Raw genomic sequence first — 15,380 nt, 5'->3', positions numbered from 1 at the left:
TTTTAGATAATTTGAAAAAACCTCCCATTCTTCCTTAATGTCACAGCTGTCCTGTCCCGTAATTTGTATGTCAATTTAGCCAGCTCTGCATAGTTCATCAATTTTTCTTCCATTGTTCCTTCATTGGGATTTTCTCCTTCTTCCATCCTTGTGCAATCAAGACTCTTGCCGCTGTTGTGGCATACATAAATAAATTCTTTGTTTTTCTTGGCAGGTCTTGTCCTACAATCCCTAACAAAAATACTTCTGGGTTGTTTTTTTACAAATGTCATTTAAAACATTTTTTTCAATTCATTATATATCATTTCTCAAAATTTTTTAATTTCTCTACATTCCCACCACATATGGTAACAAGTACCTTCTTTTTCCTTATATTTCCAGCATATGTTTGACCCAGTTTTGTACATTTTTTTCTATTTGTACTGGTGTGATATACCATCTATACATTATTTTCATATAGTTTTATTTCAAGAGAGAACAATCTGTAAATTTCAAATTTGCTTTCCACAGTTTTCCCCAGTCCTCAGATTGTATATTATGTCCAATATCTCGTGCCCAGGTTAAATTGGTCATGATCGCAAGGCTTGGTTTCTAGCTACAAATCGAGTGAGGGTCTTTTAAAAAACAGGCGTCTACGTTTCCCTCCAATTTATTTATTTAAATAATTTTTCTTCTTTAAGAACGATTTTTATGCCACCTTTCCGAGTCAAGCGCAGGCAAGGCAGCTCAGAACAGGAAAGCATTATACAATCACTAAGTTAAAATCACTAAGAGGAAAAAAAAACAGTAAAATTGTCAAGATTTAAATGTTTAATAAAAATTTCAGTATGACATAACACACTGAATTAAGGGTATTTCTCCATGGCAAAACTTAACACCATCCATAGAGGAACCCAGGCTATGTATTGTGTGTGACCTGCTAGCAGTTTATTAAACCAAGGACACTGGGATGGGTGATATTATTCAACTCCTAGCAGGGTAAGATTATAGGTGTCAGGCCATGGTCTGAAGAGCATAACAATGGAATGAGCCAGCTTGATAAATATATGAGGCTCTGGGCTCAGTCAGTGTCCCAAGAGAGACTACCACCATGAAAAATATCTGGGATAGAAATGTAACAAACTATATGACTGCAATGCCTTGTACAGCCTGGAGATAGGACTCTGGTCATTTTGAGTGATGTACACACACACTATTTATTCACTAAGGGCATCTACTGAAGTTCCTCCTAGTTGTTTTGCAGAGGGCAGAAGCACATCTTGCAGTAACCAGAAAAATGACATTTTCTATTGTGGTGCAATGATTTAGATAGAATAGTCTCTGCCCAGAAATAAGGCATGTGCTGATGAAGAGGCCATTTTGACGCATGGTGGAAAAAGTACTCATTACTAAGCCCCTTTGCTGGTTATTGACACTAGGTTACTGGTAAATTTTTTTAGCTACATGTTATATTGACTGACAGTGCTGCTGGGTTTTATTGATATTATTGTATTTTAATGGATGTTATTATAAACAACCTTGAGAGTTTTCATAATAGGAGATTCAAAATTTTTTTATCATATAACTAATATGGAGTTAAATATATTTGAGGGTGTGTGTGTGTGTGTGTGTGTATGTATATATATATATATATATATATATATATATATATATATATATATATATCTCCAATCTTCAGATTAATATGGAAAAAGATGAAACGGAATTATGGAAAAGCATGTGAAAGTGAGACAGATCAGAGACACTAAATATGTCCGTCGACCGCAGCAAACTATGGCAAGTTCTTAAAGAAATGGGAGTGCCTGATCACCTCATCTGTCTCCTGAGAAATCTCTATGTGGGACAAGAAGCTACAGTTAGAACTGGATATGAAACAACTGATTGGTTCAAAATTGGGAAAGGAGTACGACAAGGCTGTATATTGTCTCCCTGCTTATTTAACTTATATGCAGAATTCATCATGCGAAAGGCTGGGCTGGATGAATCCCAAGCCGGAATTAAGATCGCCGGAAGAAATATCAACCACCTCATATATGCAGATGACACAACCTTGATGGCAGAAAGTGAGGAGGAATTAAAGAACCTTTTAATGAGGGTGAAAGAGGAAAAATATGGTCTGAAGCTCAACATCAAAAAAAATATGGTCTGAAGCAAAATATGGTCTGAAGCTCAACATCAAAAAAACTAAGATCATGGCCACTGGTCCCATCACCTCCTGGCAAATAGAAGGGGAAGAAATGGAGGCAGTGAGAGATTTTACCTTCTTAGGCTCCATGATCACTGCAGATGGTGACAGCAGCCACGAAATTGAAAGACGCCTGCTTCTTGGGAGAAAAGCAATGACAAACCTAGACAGCATCTTAAAAAGCAGAGACATCACCTTGCCAACAAAGGCCTGTATAGTTAAAACTATGGTTTTCCCAGTAGTGATGTATGGAAGTGAGAGCTGGACCATAAAGAAGGCTGATCGCCGAAGAATTGATGCTTTTGAATTATGGTGCTGGAGGAGACTCTTGAGAGTACCATGGACTGCAAGAAGATCAAACCTCTCCATTCTTAAGGAAATCAGCCCTGAGTGCTCACTGGAAGGACAGATAATGAAGCTGAGGCTCCAATACTTTGGCCACCTCAGGAGAAGAGAAGACTCCCTGGAAAAGACCCTGATGTTGGAAAAGATGGAGGGCACAAGGAGAAGGGGATGACAGATGACGAGATGGTTGGACAGTGTTCTCAAAGCTACCAGCATGACTTTAACCAAACTGGGGGAGGCAGTTGAAGACGGGAGTGCCTGGCGTGCTCTGGTCCATGGGGTCACAAAGAGTCGGACACGACTAAACAACTAAACAACAGCAACAACAGTTTCCATTGCTCTTTGCCACCATCCATTTTGGACCATGTAATACAAAAAGCGTTAAAAAGGAAAAAGCATCACCTTTGAGGTTTAATTGTTAATAAGTTACATACAAGAGTCCTCTTTGGAGAAAGTTATTTGCGCTACTGCAGTTGTATGTTGTAAAACTCAAAGAGATTCAGTTTACAATTTTGAAAACATGTTTCGGTTTTGCTTTTTAAAAAAAACAAAAAAGGGAAAAACCACAACCCAAAATGAATTTAATGCATACAACCCGGGAGAAACTCATGAACCTAAAGCAATTTCTATTCTTGTTGAACCAACAGACATTAAAAACTGCAGAGAAGTAGAAGCAAAGCTTTTTATTTCACATATGCTTACGCTTGATTTTTAGGAATGAGACAATCAAGCATGGAAAAAGTTGCTTGTCTCCAGAATGAGCGTTTGTTGCATTCCTTCATGAACTCATGACAGTCCTATTGCTTAGAAGAACTGATCATGGGAGAAACTTCATTTGGCCTTTGCCTACCCAATGACTCCGCTTCCGTTGCAATGCTTCCCACCATTCGGAGCATGTCCCATTTACACACAGGACATGTCTGGTGATTCATAAGCCAAGGATCAACACAGGCTTTGTGGAAAAGATGTCTGCAATGCAAGACACGGGTTATGTCTTTCGGCTTGTACATTTCCAAACACACCGCACAGCTCTCTCCACTCGACCCAACTTCCTTGTCGTCCTTCTTCAATGTGCGAAGCTCAAGATCATTCATGGCCTTACCGATATCAAGTTCCTGCGGCCATCTATGGACCGGGTTCCTTGATCTCCGCAGCCTTGCGGCAGAGTAGCAGGTGCAATATGCCACAGCAAGGGAGGCAAAAACAAAAATGGTACCCATGTAATGGGTTATCCATGGGTAATGGTGCTTCCCGACATCAATGGTTACCCTCACTTGGATGCCATTCTGAGCCAAATGCAAAAGATCTATGCCTTTCAGGTTGCTGATCATAACTGAGACAATATCTTCCGCCCCAAAGTTATGCATGGGAAAGATAGCATTGCCTGTACCTGGATAATTATAGATGATCACACCGGCAGCTCCCTTTTCTGCGGCCACCATGATTTGCTTTGCAAATGAACACCGTCCCCTCATGATGAGAGCTAGCCAACTGTCCCCGTTCGCTGGTTTCTTAAAATGTGTTAAAGAGCTACAGGCATTTTGATGCAGACCCTCCGGAGGCACCACAACCCCAGACACCTTCTTCAAAGGAGAGGCTCTTGCAAACACCCCGTTTTCCAAAATCTCCCACAAAGTCCGATTTGCTACTAGGAACGATATGTTAAGATTGGCAACCCAAAAGGCGTCAGCTCCTGAGCTGTGCATACAGAGGGCGAGGAGGAGGCCAAGGTGCAGGTAACAAAGAGATGTTGCCCTTCCTCTTCCAATGGCAGTCCCAGGCATGCTCATCTTAGCACCTGCAAAACAGCTGCTGAATCAATAATGCAAAAGTCACCAGCATGCCAAAGCCGAGTCGCTGCTAGCAGAGAGATATTAAAAACCTATCCCCCCCAAATTGCAGAGAAGCGACCTCAGCAGGCTGTCCAGGCTTAGATACTTGGCAAAGCTTTATGGCAGGTGGCATCAAGCAAAAATCAGGGTGGCTTTTCCTCCAGTGAAGTAGCTCATTGTTACGTAATGAAATTATGACATCGTGGACAACTCTGCCAATTAGCACTGACTTAGGACGTGGTCTATATAAAATCTTACTAGCTCAGCATCCAAATACCCTTTTGGATGTGGGTGGCACTGTAGTCTAAACCACTGAGCCTCTTGGGCTTGCCGATCATGTCGGCGGTTCAGATGCCCACAATGGGATGAGCTCCTGTTGCTCTGTCCCAGCTCCTGCCAACCTAGCAGTTTGAAAGCACACCAGTGCAAGTAGATAAATAGGCACCACTGTGGTGGGAAGGTAAACAGCATTTCTGTGTGGTCTGGTTTCTGTCACGGTGTTCCATTGCGCCAGAAGCGGTTTAGTCATGCTGGCTACATGACCCGGAAAGCTGTCTGTGGACAAACGCTGACTCCCTCAGCCTGAAAGAGAGATGAGCACCACAACCTCATAGTCGCCTTTGACTGAACATAACCATCTAGGGCTCCTTTACCTTTTACCTTATACTTTTATTATCCCCTCCCCCACCACACAGAATCCGGATGTACAACTAAAATATTGCATAGTGTGTAAATCAATGTTCACAACCTTCTGGGTAACTTTTACTGGAGGGTTTGGCATCTAATAGAAGTCTGAAGGTATGTGATGCTGTATCGTTATAGCTTAGGTGAGCAGATAGCAACACACACAACTGTTTTTTGCTGGTGCACTTTAGTCTATGCAATATTCCACTGTCAGGTTCCGACTCTGTTAGAGCGCTGCAAAAAAATGACCCCCAACTCTGTCGTTAAATTAACGTGCTAACTGACAAGGTGTGAAAATGCCGCCAGTTTTCACTCTCAAGGTTTTGACGTATGAAGGTCTTAATGGCTCAGGACCCCTTAGACCTTCATCTAAGGCCTTTCCCTGAGGCTCAGAGAATAAAGGGACCCTTTCAGTCACAGTTCTCTCCATCTGTGGAACCCTTTCCAGTGAGGTCCGCCTGGCACCTTTGCTGTCATTTTTTTCTGGCACCAAATAAAATCTTAACTCCCCTGCCCCACTGGCTTTTGATGGACTGGGGTAGTTATACTTTTGCTGTTAATGTACCTGTACTGCCAAAAATTTCTGTAGGTATTGGGCTGGAGGTGTTGTTCTATCTATTTTTATGAATTCCAGGTAGACTGTGACTGTGGCTGGTTATAAGGAGCATATAACTCCCTTGTTACGATTCCTCTGGCTGCCAGTCTGTTTCTGGGCACAATTCAAAGTGTAGGTTATGAACTATAAAGCCCTATATAGCTTTGGTCCAAGCTATCTGAATGACTGTATTCCCTCATACAAACCTGCCTGGGCTTTGAGATCTTCAGGGGAGGCCCATCTCTCAGTCTTGCCACCCTCCCTGTCCTGCTTGGTAGAAGAGGGCCTTCTTGGTAGCTGCTCCCAGACTTTGGAACACCCTTCTCAGAGAAGTTAAGACTGGCTCCCTCCCTCCTTGTTGTTCTTCCGCCAGCAGGTGAAGACTTGCTTGTTCCAATAGGCTTTGGGGGAACTGACTGTTGTTTTTTAAAGAAAGGGCTGGTGCTGTAGGGCTTTTATTCTAATTATCTGTATTTTTAAAATAGATATCATATATATTATTTTAATTCTATTAGTGTTCAGTTGCTTTTAATGATGGCTTTGTCCATGTTTTTAGCAGTTTCTGCTTTATCCGTGAGCTGCCTTGAGTCTGTGTCTGGAGGAAAAAGTGGGAAATTATTATTATTAATAATAATAATACTAATTTCCTTAGAGGCCCTTCTGAGTATCTTATTTGAGGGGTCCAATAAAATCATTACTAAACAGGTGGCAAAATATCTGAATGTCTGTTAGTGCTGCAGGGATGGTTAAAAGAGGTAATCATCATAGCAGCTCTAAGAGATGTTCAGAAATTTTGTCACCTATTCAGTAACTGGTTTAATAGACCCCCTTGTTATTTTTCTTCCTCAAAAGTACGATGATGTATTTTTTTACATGATATTTTTTGTGGCTGGTTGACCATAATATGTATTTGACTGACTGCTGCTACTGGGGTTATCAAATATAGTTAAAAAGAGAAATAATGTTAAATGTGCTTCTCATATGGAGGTGAGGCTTCGGTTTAGAATCCTCCACTGGCATTGTAAGTTGAACATATGGATAGAGACTCCAGCACAACAAAAAGTGAAGAGGAGGAGCCATATGTTTTTGATTCCTCCTCTTCACTCCCTGCCAACACACTCTAGGAAAGATGAGGCAAAGGCTCATGCACTGTTGGGCTAAAGCCAGTTATCTGGGATTAACCATGGAGCTTTCCTCCCAAACACATTTTTGCCTAACATTCTTTTTCAGAAATTAAAAAGTAGATGCATATGTATCTCAACAGAGAAATGGCAGTCCCCCTCTTTAGTTTTGTCCTCCTTGGTAGGAGTAAAGCAAAAATGCTTTCAACAAGCAACCTGAACCAGTGTGCGATGATTGATCTTGTACTTATGGATTTAATTGAACAGAGTCTCTGGAAAAAATGAAATACTTTGCAAAGATATATGAAATACTCCCTGAACTAGGAGGCTTCACTCAAGACTGTTGTTCTCACATATGAGCACAGCCATCTCAGAAGCCGATTGCTGAATATATTCTTCTGTGAAATAAAATAATTTTGAATCTGTGAGCTGCTGAACATACACTTAAGATTTTAATTAACGGTCCCAGCTACCAGTAGCCTCAAAGGCAAATCATTTCCCCCAATAAATATCAGTTCTTCACCTGTTTAGTGAGGAGAATACTTTTATACATGCTTTCTGAAAGTTAAAGCAGTGCTGGAAGCCTCACGAGATACAAGTGATTTCGTCCCTCTCAGTTCCTTTGGATAACAGCATGGTTGCAAATAGGGCAAATGCCACGCTTTAGCAACCAGCGATCAATGCACCTTTTGTGGAAGATGTGCCGGCAGGTTAAAATACGCACTACCTCTCTCGGCTTGTATGTCTCCAAGCACACCACACAGGTCTCTCCTGCGAGATCTGTTTCGTTCCTTTTCAACTTGCGCAGCTCAAGCAAATCTACAGCTTTGCGGAGTTCTGCCTTTGCTGCCCTGACACTCCTCTCTTCTTGTCTTGCCCCAGTCTGCCCCGGAGTGCAGCACAACGCTGCGCAGGCAACAAATGCCAAAAGCAGGAAGAATAAACACAGGTAGATCTTATAGAAGCACTGCATAGCTCCCACTTCGATTACAGCAGTGACCTGGATACCATCCTTAATCAACTGCAAAATTGGGTTTCCTTTCAGGCTGCTAATCATGATGGTGGCAATATCGCAGGCGTCGTCGCAAGTCAAAATGAGAATCTCTCTGTCTGGATGCGAATGGTCATAAATAACAACACCTGTGGCACCTTCTCCTACCGGTGCCTTCCTTCTCCTTTCAGAAGCATCACCTCCTCTTGCAACGAAGGCTATCCAGGACTCAGTGTCTGGTGGTATACTGAACTTAGCTCCCATGATGTAGGCACCTTTAGCTTCTGTGGGCATCTTTAACTTCACCAACAGCCCTACCATCTTCTTTGAAGGGAGGTCCTCCTCAAAGGAAGCTGAATTTTGTGCTACTGATATGGCCCACTTCTCACTGTCAAGGGTTAGATTAATATAGCCAACAGAGCAACTTGCAGCTTGAGAGCGAGGCACACCAAATATTAGGGAGAGGCTGAAAGCCATCTTCCAGAAAGAGGAAACATTTATTCCACCATTGTTGGGAAGTTTCATTTTTCTTTTGCAAGCAGCAAAAATAAAAATCCAAGCGATGACTCACATGGTCAAACAGCCAAGGCAGCGTGATGAACAAAGATGTCTTTCCATATTTGTAGAAAGATCAAAAATCCCATTGACTAGAAAGGCACCGCAGACTCTAAACCTCACAAACATGTATACGTAGAATTTCAGCCCCCACTCCCCTTAACTCCATACCAGTAAGACACAGAACCACCACTATAGATCACAACATGCAGGTCTGTCATCAGGAAGAGAGCTGTAGCCATTGTGACATCAGAACTGCCTCAAATGACCACTCCTTCCTTAGCTTACTCATATTTTAAAGGGAGGAGGGGAGAGAGAGCAGGGGAGAGAAGAACAAAGAAACTTCAGGTCCACAGGGAAAAATAATACACACCTCCAGTCCAGATTCTTAAAGTATGAAATAGGTAGAGCTCCCTACAGAGATGTTTTCATTTGGGGTGGGGCAGGCCTCCTCCCTTGAGATGTCTGCTGGTGTTTTGGGGGGATATTCCTTTACTGGTCAGAGAATTAGAAAGATCAGGTATCCTTTTTTCTAGCGAATACAGATGTTTGGTTTGCATTGTGTCCACAAAATCAAGTTGATTGCCCATGTATGGGATCATTGAAACCACCAACCATTTCATTTTATGCTGTGTACTTTTTATACAGACTACATAATGGCAAGATGGCAAATCCTATTCTCTCTCTCTTTTCCTTTGATATTCTTGACCTGAGCATCAATACCACCAGCTATGCCACTTTTGTTTATATCTGCCCCTTTAAAATATTGGGGGAGGTGGTGGTTTCTACTACTTTGACAATTTAGAGCATGGGTAGGCAAACTAAGGGCCAGGGGCCAGATCTGGCCCAATCACCTTCTAAATCCGGCCTGCGAACGGTCCGGGAATCAGCGTGTTTTTACATGAGTAGAATGTGTGCTTTTATTTAAAATGCATCTCTGGGTTATTTGTGGGGCATAGGAATGCATTCATTTTTTCCCCTTTCAAAATATGGTCTGGCCTTCCACAAGGTCTGAGAGACAGCGGACCAGCCCCTGCTGAAAAGGTTTGCTGACCCCTGTTTTAGAGAAAGAGCCTATGCCGTGATTATTGTAAAACAGAGCCAAAGCTCGCTCTTCCAATTTTCCAACAGCCTAGGAATAATCTTGAAGTCTCGTTAATTTTTAAATGGGACTGATAAAGAAAAGAGAGAAGTGATTGTATTCTTATAACAACCGTAACAGTTTCAAGCAACTTTTCAAGCACAGTGGAAGGACTTGCATGAAAGCTCACATTCAGCCAGTATGAAAGCACAATGCATCTCCCAAAGAATTCTGAAAACTAAGTTTACCCCTCACAGCGCTATAATTCCCAGCACCCTTAACTACATCTCCCAAGATTCTTTGCAGAAGTCATGTGCTTTAATTGTATGGTGTGTACACAGCCGACAGTCAACAACTCTGGTGTGATTCACAGGGAGCTAAAAACAGAGCTTTGAGTCTATTGTAACCACGGTGAGAAGGTAACTAGAGAAATAATAATCTCTTTATAGTTCTTCCATGAAGTTTCCTGGCAGTATAAAATTTCCTGAAAACTTACAGGCTCAGTTCTGATGTAAATTCTGCCATTCAAAGTGTGGTTTATGAAGCCGAGAATGAACATCACGGTCCTGTACTCTGTGTCTTTCCCTCATGATCCCAGCAAATTAACCAACATTAAACTAGAGCTCCCCATTTCACTTCTAATAAGGAATTCTGCTTTCAAGGAACCAGGATTTCCACATCTAAGCTGCAGCCAATTATTTGGTCCATTTGTCTCTTTCTGCCTTCATAACCCTTACTTGTGTACATTCAGGTCCACAAACTGGGATATTCCAAGTGGGAATCAAGGCTGTGGGGTGAGCTAAAGAATGGGAAATTGCTAAAGGCCTCTGGTGGCTCTCTGTACCATCTAGGAATAAACATTGTAAAGTATCTGGCACTTCCTACGCAGGCACCATTGAAAGCAAAATATACCATGAGATACTAGGTAAAACACAATCCTGAAAATCACACATGGAAAAAGAAATGAATGAATGAATGAATATTTATTATTTACACCCCACCCATCTGGCTGGGTTTCCCCAGCTACTCTGGGCGGCTCCCAAGAGAATATTAATAACAACAACAAAAAAAGCAATCAAACATTAAGAACTTCCCTAAACAGGGCTGCCTTCGGATGTCTTCTAAAAGTCAGATAGTTGTTTATTTCTTTGACATCTGATGGGAGGGTGTTCCACAGGGTGGGCGCCACTACCTAGAAGGCCCTCTGCCTGGTTCCCTGTAACCTCACTTCTCACAGTGAGGGAACCACCAGAAGGCCTCAGAGCTGGATCTCAGTATCCGGGCAGAACAATGGGGGTGGAGATGCTCCTTCAGGTATACTGGGCCGAGACCATTTAGGGCTTTAAAGGTCAGCACCAACACTTTGAATTGTGCTCGGAAACATACTAGGAGCCAATGTAGGTCTTTCAGGACCGGTGTTATATGTTCTTGGTGGCCACTCCCAGTCACCAGTCTAGCTGCCGTCTTCTGGATTTGTTGGAGTTTCCAGGTCACCTTCAAAGGTAGCCCCATGTAGAGTGCATTGCCATAGTCCATACCACCAATTGTTTTTGTTAAGAAACAAGAAAACAAGCAAGCCATTGACAAAATAACAGATCTGCATTATGGATCGGCACTTGAATGGTCGTCCTATCTGAACGTTCCTCCTCTTGTAATTCCATCAACATGAGTGAGGGATGGAAGAACAAGGAAGGATGTTTTTGCTGGTGCCCGCCCTGTCAAATGCCCATTGCCACGTTACACAGTGTGGCAGAGGACAGGGAGGGCTGAGGTGGAGAAGCAGTGTTAGGCAGAAAGCCTCCCCACAGGATTTATGACCCTGTTCAGTGTGGGTTTTAAATCACACAGGGTGCCTACACAGAATTCCCTTCGCCAGACTTTCCCCATCCAATGCATGGAAGACAGTGTCAAGCATTCAGTACAGAGGGCAGAGTCAGTGAACATTGATCCCTCTTTTCCCCTCACCTGGCGATCAAGAAATAGACCTTTCCTATAGGGTTTCCCCCCTTCCATATTACAATTCTACCAGAGGTATATACATAGTGCATACATCTTTCCTCCAATGAATGATTTGTTGCTGGGAAATCTCATTTTTCTTGCACTACACCTATACCAGGTTTTCATCCTGCATTTATCAGGGACCTGTAGAACACAGTTCTGCCAAAAAACCACGGGCAACTTGTTGGTTGAGGACTCTTCCTGGCCCGGCTACATCACTGCGCACACACGCAGTGGTGGACCCACATTTTGGAGGTCCTAGAGCTTCAACTGTTATCAGAGCCCCTTCGCAACAAGCTCTGGGTTAACCACTGTTATCTTCTTCAGTTGGGTTGTTTACAACAACCCGTACAGCCTCTGTGCTGCTGACTTTCAAATTTTGGGACTGATGAAATATATGCAATGAAAAATTAAGCAATTTGAGTTGTGCAACTCAAATTGGATCTAACAGGCCAAGGTTTCCCAAATTTTGGGGTCTCCAAATTTGGACTACAACTCCCATCATCCCTAGCTAGCAGGACCAGTGGTCGGAGGTGATGGGAATTGTACTCCAAAAAAACAGCTGGAGAAACCCCAACTTTTTTAAGCAACGTGGACTAAAAGTTGATTTTGGGACCCCTCTGGAATTAGGGGCCCTGGAGTTTAAGCTTCCTTAGTTTCATAGTAGATCTGCCCCTGCACACATGTGCCCAGACTAACAGAACTTTCTAGAAGGGTTTTGCTTAGTAGACAGAACACATCCCAGCTGTAGCACTCAAGCACTTAAACATTCCTTACAAAGAAGTGGTAAATGTCATAAGGCTTCCTCTTCTGTCACAGAAAGTGCAAGACTTTTGCGAACCTTTTTTACTGGTTTTAAAAATATTTTCCCATCTATTGTAGCCCACCTCTGTTTCCTCAATCACACATCCCATTGCGTTGCCCATGAGTAAGACCACTGGTTGCAAAGCAATCTTCCCATGCATGAACATTACACGGAAATGTGATTTCACGCTGCTGGCACTGGATTTGGTGCAACAGAGGTTTTGCACCAAAAGAAAAGCCCAGTGGTTCAAAAATAATCTGAAAAGAGCCTCTCAATGCAGCCGTGACACAAAACTGATATATATTTTCCCCCTCCTTGTTGAATCACTGTTGCTAAAAATGCAGCTGAAATATTGTTTCAACTTCAGAGGCTTTTCAGGTGACAAAATAAACCAATTTTGTGCTTATGGGTTTCTTACGTGAACAGAGTCTCTGGAGAAAATAAAACACTTTGAACGGATATATGAAATGCTTCCTGAGCTAGGAGGCTTCACTCATAAACTGTTGATCTTACACAAGAGCTGACACACCCCAGAAGTCTATCGCTGAAGGGATTATTCTGCGAAAGAAAAGTTTCAGATTTAAGAGCTGCTGGATCATGTGTTTAGGACTTTAATTACCGATTACAACTGCCAAAAGCCTCAGATGCAAATCACCTTCCTCTGACAAATATTCGTTCTTCATCTGTCTAGTGAGAAGAATACTTTTATATATGCTTCTGGAAGCCACGCGAGGTGCAAGCGACTCCATCCTTCTCAGTTCCTTCTTTGGATAATGGCATGGTTGCAAATAGGGCAAATGCCACGCTTTAGCAACCAGCGGTCAATGCACCTTTTGTGGAAGACGTGCCTGCAGGTCAAAACACGCAACACCTCTCTCGGCTTGTATGTCTCCAAGCACACCACACAGGTCTCGTCCGCTAGATCCATTTCGCCCTTTTTCAACCTGCGCAGCGCTAGCAAATGAACAGCTTTGCGGAGCTCTGCCTTTGTTCCCTGGACACCCCTTTCTTCATGTCTTACCACCATCTGCCCCGGAGTGCAGCATAATACTAAATAGGCAACCAGAGTCAGGATGAGAGAGTAAGCACACAAATAGATCTTCCAGAAGCACTGGGTCGTTCCCACTTCAATGACCGCAGTTACACGGATACCTTCCTGAATCAGACGTAGAATCTGTTTTCCTTTCAGGCTGCTGATCATAATTGCAGCTATGTCTCCTCCATCCTTGTGGGTCAAAATGAGAATCTCTTTGTCTGGACATGTATGGTCATAGATGATGACTCCGGTAGCACCTTTCCCTGCAGCCACCTTTATTTTCTCTTTGAAAGTGCAACCACCTCTTGCAATGAAGGCTATCCAGGCCTCTGTGTTCGGTGGAACATTGAAATCCGTGCCCAGACTACAGGCATCTTTTGCTTCTCCTGCCGGGATCGCCAACACCCCCACCATCTTCTTTGAAGGAAGGTTCTCTTCAAACAGTGGCGGGTTGTACACCTCAGACATGGCCCACTTCCCCCAGTGAAGGGTCAGGTTCATATAGTAGATGGACTGACTCGCTGCTTGAGAATGAGGCAGGCAAAAAATTAAGGGGAGGCAGATAACCGGTTTCCAGCACGACGAAACCTTTCTTCCATAGTTACTGTCAAGCTTCATTCCTCCTTCCTGCTTTTGAAAAAGGCAAAAAAGAAAAGGGAGGGGGAACAGATCCAAGTGATGGCTCAGGTGACAAGATGCCAATGGCTAATGGTTTCTTCAAAAAAAGATGGCACAGATAGCTAACATTTCTTTCCACGTTTGTGTTTTGGAGAGATTGTTCTTGGGATCAGCCTACCCTTTTGACAGCCATGTGAAGTGAGGTGGTGCCAAGTAGCAGAAGACAGCATAAACAATGGATTGACTCATATAAATACTGCAACCCTATTGGCCAAGAGTCTAAAACTGGCCACAACCTTCCTGACATAGCAAGTATCATCTGATTTCATGGTCCTAGTTTAACTTCTCAGCTATCAGGGCTGTTGAGGTGGCAAAGATAACAGAAAACTGCATAATGATTGTGCTGTACAGTATAAATCTTTTTTCTCCGAATAATATTTTCCAAGTAACAGAGGCCATTGATTCATCTCAGGTGTGGAGATCATCACCTAAGACATGCTGGCAATACAAGGCACCATCGTTCTCTCTAACTAGTAAAGGTAAAGGGACCCCTGACTATTAGATCCAGTCGCAGACGACTGTGGGGTTGCGGCGCTCATCTCGCTTTACTGGCCGAGGGAGCCAGTGTACAGCTTCTAGGTCATGTGGCCAGCATGACTGAGCCGCCTCTGGCAAACCAGAGCAGCACACAGAAACACTGTTTACCTTCCCGCCGGAGCGTGCACTTGAAAAAATAAAAAGACACATACACAAATTGTTCTGTGCTTTATGTTTAACAGCTTGGATGTGCAACGGGCAAAATCCCAACCTGCCCTCTGAAAACCTGAAAACCTGATGGCACTGGAAGATGGTTTTTAAAACTTGTGCCAGTAAACAGCAAAGGGAAACATAAGATGAAGACCTCTGCCAACAGAGAGATTTCTGCTTTTTAGCCATTAGACAGCATATTTCACTTTCACCTCAATCTCTCCCCAACATGCCCCACTGGAGAAAATAAACTTCAACAGCAGTGCTTTATACAATCATTACAATCTGCCAAGACAAGAAACATAAATTGTTGCCCTTGAGTTTTGAAATTCAAGAGGGATTTAATGCATTCTATACTCTGAAGGAAGTTATGCATGACCTGGCTGCAGCCAGCCCACTGAAACATTTCTTTACTATGGCTGAAAGATCTAGAAAAGTGTGCATTCTGAACAATGGCGCAAACAGCGAGGAGCACCTGTGGCCATTCAGATTTTGTCAGATTACAATTCGGCTAGTGTCCATGGATGATGGGCACTGTAGTCCAACAATACTGAGAGGGCCACAGGTTCCTCATCCACACTATAAAGGCATAGTACACTTGAAGCACCATTGAAACTCCCATGTCAAGCTGGTTTTCTGCAGCAGATGAAGAAAGTATAATACAATGCACGTGTACAAACACCTTGAACCACTCACCTGGAAAACCTGCTTCACCAGCTTCCCAATAGGAAGTGAACGTGTATTTTACTCCCAGCACAGTATGAATTTGCTATAAGAAACACTGGTG

General features: G+C 42.9%; 2 protein-coding genes and 1 long non-coding RNA gene across 15 annotated transcripts in view; 1 reads left to right on the top strand and 2 right to left on the bottom strand.

Moving 5' to 3' along the window:
* The window catches only part of LOC309541781, a 575,734-nt gene that overhangs the window by 113,510 nt on the left and 446,844 nt on the right, over positions 1 to 15,380 (top strand). The gene's annotated exons all lie outside the window — the stretch shown is intronic.
* CADPS2 (calcium dependent secretion activator 2) overlaps positions 1 to 15,380 on the bottom strand; it is a 367,142-nt gene that overhangs the window by 243,572 nt on the left and 108,190 nt on the right. The gene's annotated exons all lie outside the window — the stretch shown is intronic.
* RNF148 (ring finger protein 148) lies at positions 3,199 to 4,512 on the bottom strand. Its single transcript, XM_082240291.1, has one exon. It carries the CDS (start codon positions 4,318 to 4,320, stop codon positions 3,328 to 3,330), a length of 993 nt encoding a protein of 330 aa, XP_082096417.1. The 5' UTR covers positions 4,321 to 4,512; the 3' UTR covers positions 3,199 to 3,327.

Source organism: Podarcis vaucheri (assembly GCF_965113315.1).
Source record: "Podarcis vaucheri genome assembly, chromosome: 10".
Taxonomy (NCBI): domain Eukaryota; kingdom Metazoa; phylum Chordata; class Lepidosauria; order Squamata; family Lacertidae; genus Podarcis; species Podarcis vaucheri.
Note: the sequence above shows the minus strand (reverse complement) of the source record. Positions and strands in the feature narration are given on the sequence as shown.

Coding starts and splice junctions, on each gene's coding strand:
- RNF148 (XM_082240291.1), bottom strand. CDS start 4,320: ATGAGCATGCCTGGGACTGCCATTGGAAGAGGAAGGGCAACATCTCTT.